Source organism: Spodoptera frugiperda, chromosome 23 (assembly GCF_023101765.2).
Source record: "Spodoptera frugiperda isolate SF20-4 chromosome 23, AGI-APGP_CSIRO_Sfru_2.0, whole genome shotgun sequence".
NCBI classification, from domain to species: domain Eukaryota; kingdom Metazoa; phylum Arthropoda; class Insecta; order Lepidoptera; family Noctuidae; genus Spodoptera; species Spodoptera frugiperda.
The window spans coordinates 1005187-1025702 of record NC_064234.1 but is presented as its reverse complement, the minus strand read 5'-3'; the positions used below and the strand labels follow the sequence as shown (position 1 = coordinate 1025702).

General features: G+C 35.8%; 1 protein-coding gene across 2 annotated transcripts; it reads right to left on the bottom strand.

Moving 5' to 3' along the window:
* Positions 1–622: 622 nt before the first annotated feature.
* On the bottom strand, positions 623–20501 carry LOC118266846 (integrin alpha-PS4). 2 transcript variants are annotated; one of them, XM_050703289.1, is made up of 25 exons: positions 20291–20501; positions 19333–19477; positions 18044–18150; positions 17434–17501; positions 16782–16833; positions 14959–15072; positions 14339–14422; positions 13935–14018; positions 13498–13583; positions 12750–12956; positions 12229–12334; positions 11243–11437; positions 10589–10686; positions 9831–9918; positions 9203–9342; positions 8218–8420; positions 7336–7543; positions 6371–6534; positions 5336–5417; positions 4490–4573; positions 3931–4081; positions 3478–3562; positions 2665–2776; positions 2174–2245; positions 623–1665 (listed from the first exon to the last, which is right to left on the bottom strand). In XM_050703289.1, the coding sequence occupies exons 1-25, from the start codon at positions 20295–20297 to the stop codon at positions 1552–1554; spliced, it is 2856 nt and encodes a 951-aa protein (XP_050559246.1). In that variant the 5' UTR covers positions 20298–20501; the 3' UTR covers positions 623–1551. The 2 variants fall into 2 exon arrangements, with proteins under 2 accessions (XP_050559246.1, XP_050559247.1); XM_050703290.1 differs by having other exon boundaries at positions 16800–16833; positions 20291–20499.
* Between the last annotated feature and the right edge of the window lie 15 nt (positions 20502–20516).

Genomic DNA, 20516 nt, shown 5'->3' with positions numbered 1-20516 from the left:
TGTTTTGTAGGTAGAGTAGGTACAAAACCTGTATTTCCCATATTATATTGATATTCCATAAAGAAATTTTGAAATTTTCATCGATTTAGCTTCAAAATTAACGGAGTTTCATGGAAACTTACCCCCCCTTTTTCAGCCCCTATTAGGCATATTTTCCAAAAATCCTCATTGCATCATTCTTAATTTGTAACCAAATAGCCGAATATTAATTTTAATCGAATTAGCTTCAAAACTGACGGAGTTTCATACAAACTTACTCCTCCCCTTTTTACCCCCTTAAAGGGCGAATTTCCAAAAAAAGGATAGCCTATATGTTAGCGAGGACTAATAGCTATATAACAAAAAAAGTTTCATCAAAATCCGTCCAGTAGTTTTTGCGTGAAAAGCGAACAACAAACAGACAGACAGACAGACAAAAATTTTTTAAATCATGTTTTTCGCTTCTATTGGTTGAATAAAGATCCCCCATCTTATTTTTTCTTAAATATCTGTAATGTACAGACATGGAGTTGTTATAATTTTATTATATGTATAGATATAGTACATGGTTAAATGCTATCATTCGTTAATAGAAGACACTGTAAAAAAGAAAAAATATAAGAAATTAAGTGAAAAACAAAAAGACATCATTTAAATCTTTTAATAGTTATTAGTTATGTAACATTTACAGACTAGGCACAAATATAATATTATTATAATCTAATCTATATAAATAAGGCGTTCTAAAATTATTAGCCATGGCTTTAATGGGAGGTATTGTATTTGAAGATTATAATAGTAAAGAAAATTCGGACACCGGACCTTCTAATTCAAATTGAGAACATAAATAAGTTAAATAAACATTAACTCTGCTCTGCATAAGGTAGTTCACAAATACGCACGGTGCGTCGCGTCATCAACAAAAACAATAGATAGCAATTGTTTTCAGAGACAGTTAAAAGAGATAACTCTATCATAACAAACTAAAATACTCATAATCAACAATTTATATTTATATACTATTGTAATCTTCAAACACATTATTACTGCCTTCCATAAAAGTCGTGGCAGATACTTTTAAAGCTCCTTATATAAAATAAAATCGTGTTAATTACACTATTTAATCGGAACAGCTTAATCGATTTGGATGAAAATTGATAAGAAGATAGCTTAGAACCAGGAGACGGACATATAATTTTTCAAATCACTTTAATGTATAATGTACAGTGTGGTCTACAATTTTAATACAAAAATATGTTCAAACAATGGGCCCTATTGGGCACCAAAAAAGTATTAAATCTACTAACGTAATATTGATAACATTGTTTTAAAAAGTACTAGCTGATCCGGCAAACTTCGTACCGCCTCAAACATTATTTTCTCACCTTTTATACCTAAAATTAGCCAAATCGGTTTATTAGCCGTTCTCGAGTTTTAGCGAGACTAACGAATAGCAATTGCTTTTTATAATATATAGAATTTATTTCATCCAAAGATATCTCCAAAATCCCACGAGAAAGGGAAGAAAAGAATTTGTGCTAGTACAATTTATTAACTTATGGTATATTATTATTATTTTTTAGACACGAGTATATCTTCATCAGTATCCTTTAATTCTTCCAATACTGGCCTTCGCTGTTGAGATGATTGAGGACTGTTCTGATTGGGCATTGTAGACCTCCTCAACTGTTTCGAAGAAATATAAAAGAAATTAAATAGTTTTATTTTTATTTAAGCTTTTTACAATTAATACAGGTTAATGCATATTTAATAGCAATCAAAACCAACTAAGGTTTAAACTTGTGCTATCATGAATCCATCCCAGAATCGAAATTATATAAAATAATGAGTAACCTATGTATAGAAATATTCTATGAACCTCAAGTAGGTAATTGACGATAGGTATAGAGAAATATGAAAGTAGACGATGTTAGAATTGGAACTTAAAAACAGTTTATCCGTGATCATGGCGCTTGCAACAGTGCCGAAATATCGGAAACTCATTACAATTGAAAAACATGGTAAATATCCTGTTTTAAGTTCCAATTCTAGTGTTAGTGACCATGTCAGTTTAAAAACGTATATAGAGGATGTTAGTTGAACCCTTCTAAACAAGAGTATTTTATAAACAGCTTTGTTTAAAAGAAAAAAACACTTAACCTTGCATGTAATAGATATTACTATAGATACTTACAATAGTTTGTCGTTTAACGCTTCTTCTTAATTTTTCTAATTCTTGTTTCTTCTTACGCTGCAAGAAGCCGACCTTGGGAACAAAACATAAAATGATAAATAAAGCCACTCCATTTTATGATGTATAATTATATACATATAACGTCACGCCTTTTATTCACGATGCTGCCATACAATGTACACCCACTTTTCACCATTTGTGTTATAAGTTCCATGTTACAGGGCGTAAACCTATTGCCATATACTGGACACAATTCCAGACTCCGTGCTACTGAGACCGAGAAATTTTATTTTTGTAATACTTTGCCCGACCCGGGAAGCGAACCCGAAATCTTTTGTCCGGCAGTCACACTTGCGACCGATCGTTTAACGGGGCAGTCTAATTATAACGTATAATTATATATTTTAACAGTTACGTCAGTAAGCCAATAACATATAATAATTAATTTAGTATGTCTCACGAAAGTTACAATATAAAGATTTTCTACATACCCTGTATAGAATGAATGCAATGATGATAACGAAGAGCAGACCCACTACGACTGCGGAGATGATGATAGCCAGTGGTACTTTCGCATCTTTCAGGGTCAATAATGTGGAAATTCTGAAAGAAGGAACAATTTTGGTTAATGAATGTTGGTAGGTACATGAAATATTCCGGAGCTGCGGACAACGTAACACCGGCTCAAAGCAGGAGAAGGAACGGGGTGGTTTTTAGTCAGTAAGAATTTGACACTCCCTCCCGCCTCACCCAAGTCATTGAATGATTTTCCCCCCTTAAAAATAGGTACATGAAATCCTTTTTGGTCATAAATACAATTGGGGGGCGAGCCTATTGCCATAAATATGCCAGTCTTAATTATTTTTGCAATTGTTTAATAGAAAAGACTCAATATAAACCAATACTGCAAGCCCTTGCTTAACAGTCATACTTGTGACACCACTCAACTGTCGCCATAGGCGCGTGAGAGAGTTAGAGAAAAATCCTGGGTGACAGCTGAGGGCATCGGGGATCGCGTGCTGATCTTCGGCCACCGTAAGTGCGGGTCTGCGGACGGCGAGCAAGGGTAGGCGCGTCGTGTTTCGCACGTACCTCAAAGAACCCTCAGACCACCACAGACGGGGGCTCAGTATGGCTGATGTCCGACCCTGAGCCGCGGACTAAACGGGCTCAAAAAGCAGGAGCAGAAACGTGGTGGTTATTACTCAGTCACCCAAGGCGGGAGACGTCATTAGATGATATTCTCCCCTCAAAAAGGTAGTTATTTATAAAACAGCTATAACAATGACTTAATATTTAATTACCTGGTATTATCTCTAACGTCGCCAGGAACAGGTTCAAATGAGATCGAAGTGGAGATGGTCACGTTCTTTTCTTCAAGAATTTCCTCTGAAAACAATATCCAGTTAATAATGAGCTTCCTTATAAATGCTATGTTTCGTCTGGTAAGTGAGAGTCTCCGGATCCCCGATTAGAAATTCGTTAGGAACAACGCTTGCGTTTTGTTTCAGCGTCAGAGTGAGGTTGCTGAAATTCCCTCCCTTTCCAATCACCCCAATCCTCGAATTCCCTACAATACTCAAGTTCCTAATCCCCAAAAAGCCGAAAATGCACTCCAAAAGCCTCTGGTATTTCAGATGTGCAGGAGTAACGCCGACTGCTTACCATCAGGTGGTCCGTCTGGTCATTTACCGGTCTGTACCATAAAAGAAATTTGGTCATTCACTAAAGTATATTATAATATAAAAGTTACTTACCCAGTTCTTTATTAGGCTTTATAAACATAGGGATTAGAATTTTGGCGACATCCTTTTGTACTCTCAGACTTTCAAGGACACAGATATACAACAAATTATCACTTGGATCAACGTCACAATTCATAGTGTTGTACGTGTCTGATACATGTACCTAAGAAGAAAAATATTATAATTAAAATAAAGTTATAACTACAGAACTGTTTTACTTGGAAATTAAACGGATTATTAAGTTCTGTTTTGATAAAAGTAAAATAAAATTATGACTATATAACTATTTTATTATTAATTAGGAATTAAATGGATTATTAACGTTTGTTTTTGGTAAAAGACTTAAATAATACTTTATAATGAATTAATTTTAAATAGTACATAGATAGTGTAATGGCTGGGCATCCGGCAACGCGTCATGGGTTCGCTTCCCGGAGAAAGCAATTAGTTGTAGTTGTGTGCTCCACACCTTGTTGATACGTACATTATGTTATGAAATTTATCGTCAAAAAATCAGTGTTAACTATTGAATTGAGTTTGTTAGCAAACAATGTTTTGAAAAGAAACTTACAGAAACATCATCCACGAATTCATTGTTCTCCAACTTTACTTTTACTTGAAGCTTCGCCCAATGAGTTGGTCCAGAGTTCGTCAACTGTAAAAAAAGATTATTATAACATACATACTTTATCCCCGAAGGAGTGGGCAGACATTGACACCAGTCTTCTATCTGTGGTTAAAGTCCAAGCGAAAAGACGTACCACGACCCGAAATTAGTTGGAACAGGGTGTTTTTTATTTAGTAGGACTCTGATACTCCCTCTCACTTCACCCAGGGCAGGTGGGGTTTTTCGATAATCACCCTCATCAATAATAGGTGCACATCTACTATGTAATGTAAGAGCCTTTTTTCACCAGTTTTTGTTTAATCATTTAAATACTTTTTATATAATAAACTAGCCGACTCCGCGAACTTTATTTCGCGTTGGAAATTGTTCTACGCAACTTTGTTATTTCTTTCTTACATAATAACCTTCTTTCAACAACAAACACAAAAAAATGGTTCAGCTGTTCTCCATATTTGCGCTTAGTTACATATTTAGGGTGCTTTTCCACCAGAAATGTGCTATGCTACGTTGATGTGGTTGTGTTTGGCTTACACCAATCATATTCATTGGTACACACTTATACAGAGCTTAGCACTGGTGGAAATTGGACTTATGGAGTTATGTTCTTTTATATGGAAAGATGCGTGCAATGGATGTATGCTATGGTTGGCGCATCTTCCTCGCACAACTGCATAGTTTCACAGCTTAGCCTTTACATTTTCGTAGCATAGCTACATTACTACATAGCATATTTCTGGTGGAAAAGCACTCTTAGTGATTATTTTTTATATTATAGCTGAAAGGACTCACAGTGTACACATGAGTCATCTTCTTCCCCTTTTCTGTTACTTCTTCTCTGGTCACGTCAACGATAGCACCAATGTCATTTTCTCTGCAATAGCCAATAAATAATTGTTACCAAGGACTAATTATTGTAACCAAAGACTTTATTCCTCTATTGAATAAAAGTAAAATTTTGTACTTATTTAGGTAATTAAACCCAAATCCCAATCCCAATATTTATGTATTATCAAATCCCACGAAGAATACACCGAGTTACAAGTTATCACGTATCCTGTATATTATATAATATGTATATGTATATCTTCTATACGCGCTTTCGGTTACCCAGTGACTGACTGACTCCTAAGAAATCCCATGAGATCGGGGACTATGCATTAAAATCGCAGGCTCTCATCTAAACAACGTACCTATTGGAATGAAATTCGGTAGAACGATTATATTCCCGAGCTGGGAAAGGTTAGTTTTACACAGTATAGTTTTAATCGGTAAAACCTGCGACCTAAACTATGCGAATCGACACTACGCGTAAAAACCCTTCAAGTACTGCTTTATTACAAAAATGGAAAGAAATTAAATTCATCGTAATCATACCTTAGAATCCATCGATTCTGACGACATTTGCTACTTTTTTTATGTGTGGGAGAGCCATGCTTCGGCACGAATGGGCCGGCTCGACCGGAGTTATACCACGGCCACAACAAAAACCGACGTGAAACAACGCTTGCGTTGTGTGAGTAAGGTTAGCGGAGGCCCAATTCCCCCTTCCCAATTTTCCCAATCCCCGATTCCCCAACAACCCTTCAATTCCTAACCCCCAAAAGGCCTAACCGCCTCTGGTGTTTTAAGTGTCCATAAAAAAGCCTTCTTATTTTAGAAAAAGACTAATAAAATAAACCTAATTCTGCCATATAAAATCCTAAAAAAGCTTTTTTATTTTGGAAAAAGACTAATTAAAAAACACAAATTCTGCCAGAAGTCCTTATTCTACGCGGACGAGGTTGCAGACAAAAGCTTGTTTAGTAATATAAAAATGATACTAACCCACTAGCGGCAATTCCACTCGGATCCGGCTTCAAGTCAATAGTGTACGGGCGAATTTCAGTAGGTTTGGCATTTTTGCAGTAATCGTACCGCGTTATGTTAACTGTCACGTTTTTGTCCAAGTTATTGAGTTGTTTCATATCCAGGTCTATTGAACCTGTGTCCTGGAGATAGAGAAGTAAATCAGTATTACAGTATCACAAAATATACAAAAAAAACTTAACAGTACGTAAATTTGGGCATACAATTATTTTCTCTGATATAATGACCTTTTTACGAGAAGTTGCGCAGTTTTTTAAACAATTTGATGTTCAGTTATCAGATTCTAGTGATTATTTATACACATAAGAAATAATTTTACACAGAAATCACAGGTTTATAATAAAAGGGGGATGACGACAATGACGACGAAAAAAGCTCAAATGAAATTATGACGTAAAAATTGCATTACTTGGCTACTGATAAAACTACCATGTTTAATAAAGATTAACTCTGAACGAACTAAGATTTGGAACTTGGCGCCATTATGACTTTTATGCAGCTTAAAATTACTTATGTAATGATGTAACACACATAGCTCTTGGAAGGTGGGACCAGAATTAATAGAAACTCTAGCATCATAATAAAAAAATGCAATGGAGAATGTTAACGTTTTTAGACATGTGTGTAACTATGAAGCCCTCGATGTAACGAATTGATCTGTATACTTAGTCTTGTCGTACAATCAAAACTGACCAAATTATATGCATCTAAAGTTTTGATGACTTGCATTTCTCATACAAAATTAACGTTGTACTGTGACGTCATAGTACAACGTCTCATATATTTTATTTTTTAATACTTATAACTAAGTAGTAGGTTATCACTTAATAATGTTTTAAAGCTATTTAAATATAAGAATGTGTAGGTATTTTTTTTAATTTACGTAATATTAACATTCTCCATTGTTTATAGTTTATACGTACCCATTTATTGCCATGTCTGATAGGCGTTATAGGCATACAGAGCAGACTGGTACCATTGGTCTGACAGGCCGGTGGGTACCTCAGCACCCTGGTCCCGGAGATCTCCACACGCAAACAAGTATCATATGCGACCTCCCCGTTGTTAACCATAGATACAGATATATGCTCCGTCTTAGTTGAATCGATTATGTATTTATTGTCTTTGATACTGAAAATGTTAAGCGCCATGTCATGCGTGTTTGTTATAAAATTAATGTCAATGCTTTTAAGATTTTTCATAATGTGAGGTTTTTTATATGGAGACATATTTTTTGTTTAATACAGATTGAAGAATATTTGTGGAACTTCAGTATCTACCACAAAGAAACTAATAATACTAATTTTAGTTTATTTTTTTACTAAACACTGCCCCACCCTGTTGTTTTCTCCTTTGTCGTGAGTACGTTTACAAACATATAATTTCATATACACATGACATGAAACAATAATTTGTGGATCGTACAAACTTGCTTTGTGTAGGAATCGAACCCGCTACAGCCAGTTGCCAGCATTAATTTGAAATAATTATATGTATTGTCTAATTTCCACTTATATGTATACATTTCTTGTTCATGGGCCTGAACATACTAAGACATCCTGTACCTATAACAGAGTTTTTTTTAATGGGACAAGCCCGCCACAACCTCACATACCGCTGCAACTCCTGTAAGCCAGGATCTACAGTAGATACAACCATGAAAACACCGGAACAATGAAGTCCGGCGCGTTACAGGGCCTTGGATCCCGTAACGAAATAAATCAGAAGATATTATTAGGGGAGAAGAAAATAAATATACATATTTGTATATAGCAGTTTAGTAATGCATTTACATAGCTACTTACTCAAAACTCAAAGAAGGTGTCATAATGAAATTGGGCACACAAATCTTGCCCGCGCATTCGGCTGCCCACGCGGCCTGTATCACTTGCAAGACGCTTCGGTCACTGAGGATCACACGAGTTCTATCAAACTTCTTCAGTTGCATGGGATCTTCTATCAACTTTGTCTTAACTGCGTAGTTTATCTCTGTGTCATATTTCCCGTCCTAAAATATTGAAAGACATTATAACACAAAATCACGTACGTAATAACTTAACAGCACAACTTGATTCTCGAAGCAGTAAACAAAAGTGAGTACTAAATGTATACACATTATTTTGATAGTTTTTAAAATCCCGATTACGTAAATGGTATCAATACTGGGTATAATATAGTCCCTTATGTATGGGACAAGCCCGCCACAACCTCCCATACTGCCGCAACTCCTGTAAGCCAGGTTCCACAGTAGATACAACCACTGAAACACCGGAGCATTGAAGATTGAAGACCGGGGTTTTTTTTTTTGAGGGGGGAAAATCATCCAATGACTTCTTCCGCCTTGGGCGAGGCGAGAGGGAGTGTCGGACTGACTAAAAACCAAGTCGTTCCTTCTCCGACTTTTCGAGCCGGAGCCCCGGTAAACCCGCTAGGTAGTCCGCAGCTCCGGATCAGGTATCATCCCTACTGGGCCCCATCTGTGGTGGTCTGATGGCGTTCTGTTCGGGCGGTGAGCTACCCTTGCTCGCCGTCCGCAGGCCCGCAAAGTCCGGGGGTATAATGTAGTCCACAGGCTGCTGTTTTTTGTTCACGCGATGGAATTATTTAGCGTGCGGTCTTTATGTCCAGGAGATTATATGTAATTAGTTACTTTGGTCCCATTTACTGGGATGGTATGCCATGTTCCAGCATGAGATCGCAGCTAGATTAGGTATATTTTTGAATCGCCAAATTCATATATATAGAATTAGTTATGATTATTAAAAATGTAATAGTAGGTAATGTACTCACAATAGGTAGAATGAATGGAATATCATTACAGTATTCTCCACGTTTTTCCTTCAGGTCTGTTTCGAATCTGAAACCGTCTGGGTCGTTGGTTGCGGCTAATCTCGCGGAAGAATGGATCATCATCACTGTGGTTGACAAACCTGTCGAAAGTTTTGAGAAAAATTAAAGAAAAAGAATATGAGTGCAGAACTACAATAAAATTATTCTTAACATTTTCCGTTGGTTAGGTTTTTAAATTTCAGACAGCGTACATAATACTTATATATTGAATTAAAAAAAAACCAATAGCACTTTGATTGGTCTGGGTACCGATTCCCTTTGGCAGGCAGTTGCGCTTGCGATCACTTGCGAATAGAAGCAATCAATGACGTATACAAAGGTAAAGAAACGTTTTGACGTGATTGAGAAACAAATTTATCGAGGCCTTCCGGCTACAAGTGGTAAGTAACATTTCTTTTGCGAATTCAAGTTATACACATAATCGGAATCTGGTAATTTTTTTCATCGAATGATATTTATAACTCGCATAATAATATCGCAATAATGTCGCTCGCCCCCTTTTGACTCGAAGGCATCGATATACACAAACTTTAACATTTATACTCGTAGTAAGATTAAAAGTACTTACGGGCTGTGATCTCCTCTGGTAAAGTTGGATACGTTACGGTTAAACAAACTGTAAGATTATAGTTGATTTGAAGAGAGGTAGCTCGATCCTAGACAGTGAAAGAGAGAAGAAAGAAGAAACTATTAATAAAGAAAACTATTTAGTAGCAGTGTCAAAGCATTATTAGTCACTGTACTCATCATAATCATCATCATCATTAAGATCCTGTAGCCTCTAGCCAAATGCCATTTAGCGCTTGTCTATAAGAACAGTAGAAACTTAAATCACATAAAGTGTGGGAGAGCCATGCGTCGGATGGACCAGCTCAACCGCAGTGATACCACGGCTTCAGAAATGGGCGTGAAATAACGCTTGCGTTGTGTTTCGTTGTGTGAGTGAGGTTATCAGAGGCCCAATTACAGACCCCAAATGATCAGAGAATGCAATGTGCAATCTCTTAACTGGCTCTAATGACACAGGTGGGTGATTCTTCAAAAAACTTTAACTTTTATTTAACAAATCATTATTCTCCCGCGTTATTAAGCATCATGGTAGCTTATTGTCATCCTTATTTATATTTGATTGGTTGAGAGCAGTGTCACAGCTTAATTTATTGAAACCAAATTTTGTGTTTCAATCGCCAGAATTGTTAACTTTTGGGTGAGGATAATGACGCCGTTAACTTTTTGTGACTTTTTTGAAGAATCACCCAGGTACCAAATATGTAGGTATATTCTATCACATTATTCTATCTTAAATCAATCGATTTTATAAGTTACCTTTAGATTGGGGAACTTAGCGGACGTCTGTACAGTTATAGCAGCCAGACACCTCAAGAGAACCACTGTATCATTGTAGGGCGAACCAATAGCCAGTTCTAGGAAAAGAAAACAATATTATTACAACAAGCAATGAATATATAGTATATGTATTATTTTTTGGGGGTTAAGAAACGTAGCCACTAGCACTTTTTTCTTTTTCACTTCTTGATAAATATTTTCTGATACAAGTATTTTCTTAATTGGTAACGTATGGCGTATAACAGGCAATTTAATTACATCTAAATTTTGAGATTTCTGTTGTAAATTAAATGAGATTTGTAAAGATATAGAGGGTTCTTTAAAATCAATAAAATGCTAATGACTTCTCCAACCCAACAATAAATTTGTCATTTACATTAAATCTTATGTCGTATCATATATTTCATAACGTCATTACAAAAAGGTTGTAAGCGCGCGGTCCACGCGCTGACAGTGCGCTTAAAGCATTTAGGTATAATTTTCAAAGCAAAAAACGCCGTGCCACAGCTGTGCCGCACTGTTTATGTTTGCGATGACCCTTAGTCTTAGAAAAGCCAAGTTTTGAACTCATACCTGCTAATCCTTAATTTTTGAGCTATAAGAGCTATTTTATCAGTGTTTAAAAAATATTACCATTGCATCCATTTCTGTCATAATCCAGCAGTGGTGTGAGACTCAGACCGAAGGATTTGGCGTAACTTGGTTCAGGTTCAATTTTTTGCATCCATTTCAGAGTCATCTCGGGCTTATCACTGATAAGATCACGTCCACTGTACAGATAGACTACACCACTACCGTCGTTTTCAAACGGTGCACTGATTGCTATTTCTGTAAAATACGTAAGTTATTAGTATTGTATTAAAAAAAAACCACTAAGTCCACAAGTCTCAATTTTTCGAAAAAAAATTGCTGCACCTGTCTAAACTAAAATTTGTGTGTAAATCAATATATGTAGTTAAAAAAAACAAAATGGCGGATTTTTGGCGCCAAATCGAATATTGCTTAATCTCTAACCTGAACGACTTGATGGATTTCAGCTTGAGAGGTGTCGTTAGATTCGTATTTACTGTGAGAGTGACACTGGATATATCAAAATAATAAAAAAATAAAAATATGGTGGATTTTTGGCGCCAAATTCGAATATTGCTCACTCTCTAGCCTAAACAACTCGATGGATTTCCGCTTGATAGGGGTTGTTTGATTCGTATTTACTTTGAGAGTGACACTAGATACCTATAATTATCAAAATTTTAAAATAATAAAACTAAAAGAAAATAAAATAAAATAAGGTAATTTAAAAAACTAAAAATCTGACTGCGTTTCTTTATAATATGAAAATGAAAAAACCCTAAAACAAGAAAGTCATCGTAAAATTAAAGCAGTCGGGACTCGTTCTAGAAAGCAAGCCGTATGTGCCCTCACTAAGTCTCCATCTTTAGAATGGGTCCCGACTGCTTCAATTTTACCCTCATCCCCTATTACATGGGACTTATAACACAAAATGGTGAAAAGTGGGTGTACATTGTATAGCGGCATTACGTGCCGTAATGTGCATGTGCACCTCTGCCTACCCCTTCGGGGATAAAAAGGCGTGACGTTGTGTGTGAATTAAAACTAACCATCTTTGTGGTCACCATTCAGGTCTCCCACGTTTGCTATAGCACTTCCAAACTGTGCCCCGGCAGACTCCCCGACAATCCTTCTTTTGAATATCGGAGACAATTTCTGTAAAATTAAAACATTTATATTTGTAATATGCACTGTAATATATCTGTTCAGAATACGTTGCCGAAGACTGCCTCGTTGACCGAGTGGTTGCAAGTGCGACTGCCGGGCAAGGGGTCTCGGGTTCGATTCCCGGGTCGGGCGAAGTATTACAGGGCTTTTTTCGGTTTTTCGAAAATTTCTCAGTGGTAGCACAGAAATGTGCCCGGTATATGGCAATAGGCTCACCACCTATTACATGGGACTTAACATAAATTGTGAAAAGTGGGTGTACATTGTACAGTGGCATTACATGCCATAATGAGCACCTCTGCCTACCCCTTCGGGGGTTAAAGGCGTGGCGATATGTATGTATGAATGTAAAAAAATCCAGTAAAATGTCGAGAGAAAAGTATTTTTATCATTATTTACTTACATTGCTCTTGGGGTTAAGGTAAACGTACACTGCTCCCAAGTTATACGTGTCTGCCTTGGCGTATGTGGGCGCACCCACTATCAAGTCGGTGAATTTGTTGGACATTTTAGCAGCACACAGCACGGCACCGAACATTGAACCAACGACGTCAGTGTCTTCCCCTTTGATTAGTTTTCGTATCAATTTAACTTTCTGATAAAACAAGACCTGTAATGACGAGAAACGGGGTAATGAAAGGATATTTTTGTTGTCAAAGTCAAATCAAAAGGTAATCATTTATTGCAACATTACGCCAATATAAGGCTCTTTTAATTGTCAAACAAAAAAGGTCAGTCCTCTAGTGAAGCTATTAACTATATCTAGCTCGTAAAAGCTGCAGATTCCTATGTCTTCAGCTTGTGAGTTAAAATTATTCATTGGAACTAATGTGACATTAAGCCGAGATAGCATGCTTAACATTAAACTTCTCTGCCGTCCACAGCTCTGGGCAGTGCCGGTTGTCTAGGGCGGTTGGAAGCGACCTGCATCCAGCGGCTCCCTGAGACCTTTCAGGATCTCATCATTTTTTATTCAGTCTCGCAAAGAAACTCCGAGCATAGTCCTTTCCATAGCGCACTGAGTGACCTTGAGCTTATTTATAAGGTCCATAGTGAGAAACCACATTTCAGCACATTCCACTTTTTGACATACATTTAAAGAGTTATTGTTATTAAGAAGTAGGATTATTAAATGTGTTTTGTTAGTTTACCTCTCCAAGTCCACTAGTTCCATACGGCGAACCAATTGCGTAATATAATTTCTTATCTAGAAACATGCCGGAGGCTACGCTGTAACCTGCAATGTATCTATTTATTAGGGCTATCAAAGACAGTGGTTTATAAAAAATGAGTAAAAGATATATTATAATGTGTAATTTAAGTTTGGGAGTACCGTGTTTCGGTATGAATAGGCCAGCTCGACTGAAGTGATACCACGGGGTCCCATAAAACAGACGGGAGGTAATGCTTGGGTTGTGATACACCATAACTTCTCCTCTCCCCAATCAATCCCCAATTTCCTAACCTCCAAAAGGCCCCTGGTGTTGCGGGTGTTCATGCGCGACGCCGTTTGCTTACCATCAGGTGGACAGCATGCTCGTTTGCCGGCCTATTCTATACAAAATGTAAATAATGAAAAATAAATTACCAAAATCGAATTCAGGCATCATGTCTTTGTTGTATTTAATAAATATTGGTATGTTTACTCTCGGCTTGTAGATCATGACACGACCTGAAAAAATAAATTTGTGAAACAAAATTATAGTGTTTTATAATGTATTGTATACATATTAAGCATAAACGTTACATAAAAATAGATTACTATTTATATTCAACATTTTATTTTATTATAGGAAGCTTCAAAATATATTATTATTTATTACATACATACGCTGTCATCATCCCTATTGTCCGTCAGTCTGTCTAATGAGGTTAAGTGGTCATTAAGAAATGTAGTTTTGTATAGAGAAGAATGAACAAGAATTTCCATTGTTTAAGTATAGTCTAGTACCCACAGATATATATTATATACGGTATATTGAGGTCACTTACCATGGAACATGCCTGGGCCTCCAACCAGTATGCTGTCGTCGCTAGCGACATCTATACTCCAACCAAAGGAATCCATACGTGTCTCTGAAATACAGGTTTCTATTAAATATAATAACATAAAATGTGTATATAGAGGTACATATGTACAATTTCCATCAATCATGTTACGACTCCTATTAAATAAGTGAGCCAATTTATCAGGCTATGGGATACTATTGCAGACCCCATGCTACTAAATAGGTATTGAGAATTTAAGAAAATCCCATACAGATACCACTTTACACAATGAAGCAAATCTCATACTGCGACCCGCTGCATTTTTTTTAACTATATATCCTACATACAGATTTTCTCCTGTGTCGTGGGTGCATGTATAAAAATACAAGTTAACATACACATGACACCCAGTTTCGAAACAACAGTTTGTGGATCACACAAAGAGTTGCTCTATGCAGAAATCGAAACCGCTACCGTACACGTTGCATGGCAGCCGGTTGCTCAGCCACCGCACCAACCGTGCAGTCAGTATTAAGCGGTAAGTGGTAGAATTTTGGCAACTCTTTAAGCTAATTTAATATTAATGTATATTGTATTTAAATACTTAAGTATATTGTATTTACCCATTTCAGATTCGGCGTCATTGTTCCTCTCAGATTCAACGATTTGTCTCCTTTCAACCATTTTCCCGTTTTCATGCGAAAAGCATTTACCGAAGGTCACGTACTTGTTAAATCCTACAAAATAAAATAAGATTAATGAAAGCAATACACTATTTCTTTCAGAAAAGGTAAAGTAATTTTTTCAAAGGTATTGCAACTTCTACAATGAAAACATGAAAATATCGAAACAATGAAGAAATGTGAAGGCACAAAAACAGTGGAGTCCAGCGCATCTTATGGATATGATACAGAAGTCTTGGATCCAGCAACGAAATAAATCAGAACATAATTACTAGAGGAGAAGAAACGGAATAGTTACCAGTTTCTAAGTTCCTCTGTTTTTTAAGGATAAAGTTTAAATTCTCTAAAAATAACGATTTACTTTCGTAAATAATATATTATGCATATTGGACATTAGGAGAAAACAAACTTAAATCAAAATTTATTTATACTTCAAAGGGTACTGAACTTAGAGGGTAGTAAGATAGAACACTCATAGATTTTTTACATGATTCGATTGGACTACCGGCAACACTTGTGTAACTAACTCTTCTGATGTTGCGAGTGTCTATGAGTTTTATTTTTTATATTTGATGGGTCGACGTTCGGCCCCTATCTCGCCTGTGATAAGTGATGATGCGGTCTACGATACAGCACGTCTGCCCATAAGCAACCTATTCACTCGGGCTTTGAAACATCCAGGTAATACCCATCAGGAAACACAGACTCCGGCAAAGAAGCCCACTCCTTAGCAGTTCGCACAAGGAAGTTTGAAGCGAAGTGCTTCGTGCGGATGGGTGGGATATCTACCATGACGTGAGTATCTGAGCAGTGCCAATGATTTACGAGTACCATCTGCATAACCATTGAATTGAAATTGAAGTGTTTTTTTTCTTATATTTAGTGACATTTCGTTATTTGCGTTTGCCTAAACCGAGGATTGAACTCGGTCAAATGGCTCAAATTTATCTTAAGCTAGAAACTAAAACATTTGTTACATACGTTTAAAACACATTGAAAATCGTCATAACACATTTTTGAATTAAAAGCAAAGATGTTATTACTGTTTGATGGGTTATGTAAAATACTAATGTATGGAATCAGGATTTTGAGCAATAATAGATTATAATAACATTTAGATTTCCCTTATTATATTGTCACTCCACAAAAATAATGTTTTAAATTATAATTATTCGTTATCATATCTTTTCATTATCCGGTGACATACGAGTATAAATTAAAAACTTCATAATTCTGATTACTACTAATAACCAAATGAGTTTTTACAATCTAGAGATAAAATTTAGGCATGTTCTATGGAGCTTAAATCAGAAGTAGCTGTAATACACATCTTTACTTTTAAGTGAGTGAAGAATACTTACAAGGTGCCTAGACAAGTGCCTATCGCTTAAAGTGTAGATAAACATGTATAGAAAATCCTAACGAACAACAGTTGGGTAAAAGCCCGCCAGGCACGATCACCTCGCTTGGTCGGAGGACCCAGGTCTTTTCTTAGGGAACTTAACTGTCAATTCACTAAAGGTAACTATTTCTAATTTAATTGTTTTTAAAGACCACTTTTCTGACTTTTATACAAAAAATAATTACTCTCAGCTACTCACGCGAGATGTTGTGATCAAAGAATTTCGATAGGCATTTGTCTAAAGCACAGATTAAAGTAATCCCAAGTACTATGGATTTGTTTAAGCTGGAGGATCCAGTAGATGGTGATACATCCTCGGTTGAGTGGAAGCCATTCAATTATTTCGAATAATTGGACTTACCATTCTTATCAGACTTACTAATATAATTTTGAGTGTAACGTGGAGCGCACATCTGAAAGAAATACATTTTCTTAGACAGTTGTTTGGATTGGTAGCCACGACAAAGGTTTGGTTAGGCAATAGCAGTAACCTACGGGTATTACCACACCAATCGAGCGATGGTCGATCAATACCATCGATCGATGGTAGAATGGATTAGTCGACGTCGATCGATAGCCGATAGATACCATCGATCGATGGTGGAATGGATTGATCGATGTCGATCGAGATTCCAGCCGGAATATAATAAATCTGCCGAGCGCTGCCATCGACCGGCAGTCGATCGATTGGTAAGTCGACCGGTATGCGTCGGTCAATTAAAGCTACCACACTAATCGATCAATATCGACTGATGCCGATAGGTGTGGTAACACTCTAAATACATCAGACCAAGACAGTATTTAAATTATAAAACCATTAAGCAAATATAAAGAGGAGTGCGTTACAAACCACGCCCCTCTCTATTTTCCATTATGCTATTCCATACTACAAAAACTTTGGTAGTTGTCTACATTTTAATATGCCACTTTCTGAGTGCAGGGCCGTTTTTGTGTCAGAGTGCACAATCAGATTATGGCATCTCTTCTTTGTAATGGTCATGATAGACACTTACCATTACGAAGTTGGGCCCAGATTTAACCGTAGCTCCGAACCAAAAGTCATGGTTATACTCTGCAGGTACTGAAAGAATAGGATAGGTCATTATTATATATACGCTGTATCCACTCACACACATTATACAGTATGGAGATCACACATATGATTTAAATGAAACTACAAGTAGTACTCGTCCACAGATGGATAATATAATTAAATATTTAAAACTAGAAATTAAATTATTGAAAATTTTAAACAAAATAAATAATGAAATTAATCAAATATTAATTTTTGTACGAACAGTTCCATGTTCCTTGATTACAGAAGAGTTGTAATGTTGTAGGTTGTCTAGGAATGTTTGGCGCGCACCGTAGGTGTTCAAATTAGCTCAAAGAAAAAAATGCACTTTTTGGCTTACTTACTGTGCCCATTTCACTAATTTTTCGTATATTGTCAGCCAAGATGATAACAAATATGTGGTTTCAATTAAGTCACAAGAGGTTTTCCCATACAGCAAATCATTTCAATAAGCATCGAGGTAGCATCTACAGCCTATGCACTACTGGAATACGGTTTTTTCTTGTGAGGCCGTGGTTTCACTCAGTCTATTAAAAAGCAATACTTACGAGAGTTCCTATCGATTGTCACAGGAACATTGGAACAGGATCGAGACGGTATGTCACAGTCATATACAGCACCGATATTATTTTCCCTCGGCGCACTTATTACTAATCTGTAAAATGGAAATTACATTTTCAATACACGCAATTATGTTTTATTTCTATTTTTGTTTTTTTTTGTTTCTTTGAAAAGCGTTGCCCCACACTAGGATTTTTTCCTGTGTTATGGGTGCGGTTACAAACATACAATTTCACGTGCACATGACACCCAGACCCGAAACAACAATTTGTGAATCACACAAAGAGTTGCTCCGTGCGGGAATCGAACCCGCTACCCGTTGCGCGGCAGCCAGTTGCCCAGCCACCGCACCAACCGTGCAGTCAAGTTTTCAATAGTCATAGTCTACAATATACTTTTCAAATCATCATCATCATCAGCCTGTTCTCGTCCACATCGTCATTCTGTTTTTTAAATAATCGTTAAAAAAAAGCATTTTAAATGGAGATCAATTTTGGACAATAAGTTTTCGTCAGACATTTTGGATTCGTTCAACGAATCCAAAATGTCGTTGTGCCAAAATGTCCAAAATGTGTTCGTCGATCAGTTATTCATTTCGGTGTGTAATTGGTACATGAGCGCAGCCAGTTTTCAATAGAATATATTACATTTTGACAAGAAATATATTTTCCTTAAATTGATAATTAAATATAAATAGTTGCTCGTCTCCTCTACGAAATACACATTATTATAATAATAATTTAACTACGTGAATTATTCAAATATGTTCTAAAATTAAATTAAGTTCTACGTTAATTATTAAAATTATAAGTTAAAAGGAAAAGAAATAAACGTAAATTCTAAAAACATATTTATAAATGAAACAAAATATGACATCAAGCAATTAAAATAATAATAGGTACAATTTAAGTTATCGTTTGCTTTAAATTTCCTGATATATTACTGTGACAAGATTTATTAACATCAGTTAAGCAATTTAAAACTAACGCCCGAATATAAAAACTGTGAAATACTCAAACGCTACTCAATTTTAAGTTGTACTTAAATATCGTGCTATTTGAGAGCGTCTTAAAATTGAGTAGCGTTTGCGTATTTAGGCATAAGCTATCCTAACTCTCATATCCATTAATTATATTAAACATAACAAAGATAATTGCTCAACGGGCCTCTACGAGTTGGCTTCGGCTCCTCGTACGCCTTCCAAAGGTCCGGGACCCTGTGGTCCCGTGAATGGAAGCGGTAAGTAATACTATTTAAAATAAATAATTAAACTTACTTTGTATTTTTTTGGTCATAAGTGATACTATATCCGAAATAGGAGTCATTTCGAAGGAGGTTTGGTGCCTGGAAGATTTCTTTCTCGCCGGTGAAGTACATGGCTAATACGCTCGGCCATGCTGCCAGGCACAGGCAAATAATTACTAGAAAAAAAAAACAAAAGGGTCATTCACACGTTATCATTTATTTAATATTATAAATGTGTTTGGATGTCCGTCAATCACGCTGAAACTACTGAATGGAATTCGATATTTGGTATACAGACAAGGTATGAGCTGGTTTGGGTGATATAATACTTTTTATTCAATTGTTTAATACTTATATTTTATTATACATATATTATATGACATTTTATTTTACTTTATTTTAGTTTTAAGTTAGTTTTTCCTTTTTTTAGGTATTTTTAAGTTGTAAATAATGTGTAAGTAGTCATTATATGACATGAGCACTATAAAAATAAGCTAGAAAATATCACTTTCACATGTTAACACTAAAAACAATTGCCTTCCTGCTCTATTTGGAATTCATACTATAATTTAGTCTTTAAAGTATTACTAGCTAATTTTCATGAAATAAGCAAGCTATTTGACGTAAAAAATATGACGTCACACTTAATACTTGGCATCAATAGCTTAAGTTCTTCCTATTCATATTTAAATGGCGTACAAAAATATTTTGAACTAACTTAAATAACTAAATTACAATTTAGCTTGTTGAAAAGCACCTTATTGACGTACCACTACTTATATTACTTTTATTATAAAAGCTAAATTGCCCATACGCATATTCAAATAAATTATTATTAATAAATAATTCTCGATTTTTATTTACATTATTAAAAAATATATATACGATATCAAAAAAAAATAGTCTTATCAGTAATTAATAAATGCTAATTGCCAAATTTAATTATTTTATCAGTAATTTTGATAGAAATTAATTAATATGTAACTTACATTTCATGTTTTTTCCGTCAATCAGCACTCCACATATTCACAACACAGAATGCTAACTGATTTGTTAGTTCCCGTCAGTTGTATTAATTTTCCTCAAGTCAATATGAGGTCATTTACACATTATTTTTATAAACTGGGCGGTGTATTCATTATAAATTAATTGGTGGCAGAGTTATATACATTTGTGACCACTCTTGCTCTTCCAGTGGGTGTAGTACACCGTCTA

What these genes read in the sequence shown, in the direction of transcription:
- LOC118266846 (XM_050703289.1), bottom strand. An exon ending in CTAAGTTCCCCAATCTAAAG is followed by an intron (nt 9,919 to 10,588) that starts GTAACTTATAAA and finishes TTCACTGTCTAG; the next exon opens with GATCGAGCTACCTCTCTTCA. An exon ending in TTCCATTCATTCTACCTATT is followed by an intron (nt 8,421 to 9,202) that starts GTGAGTACATTA and finishes TCAATATTTTAG; the next exon opens with GACGGGAAATATGACACAGA.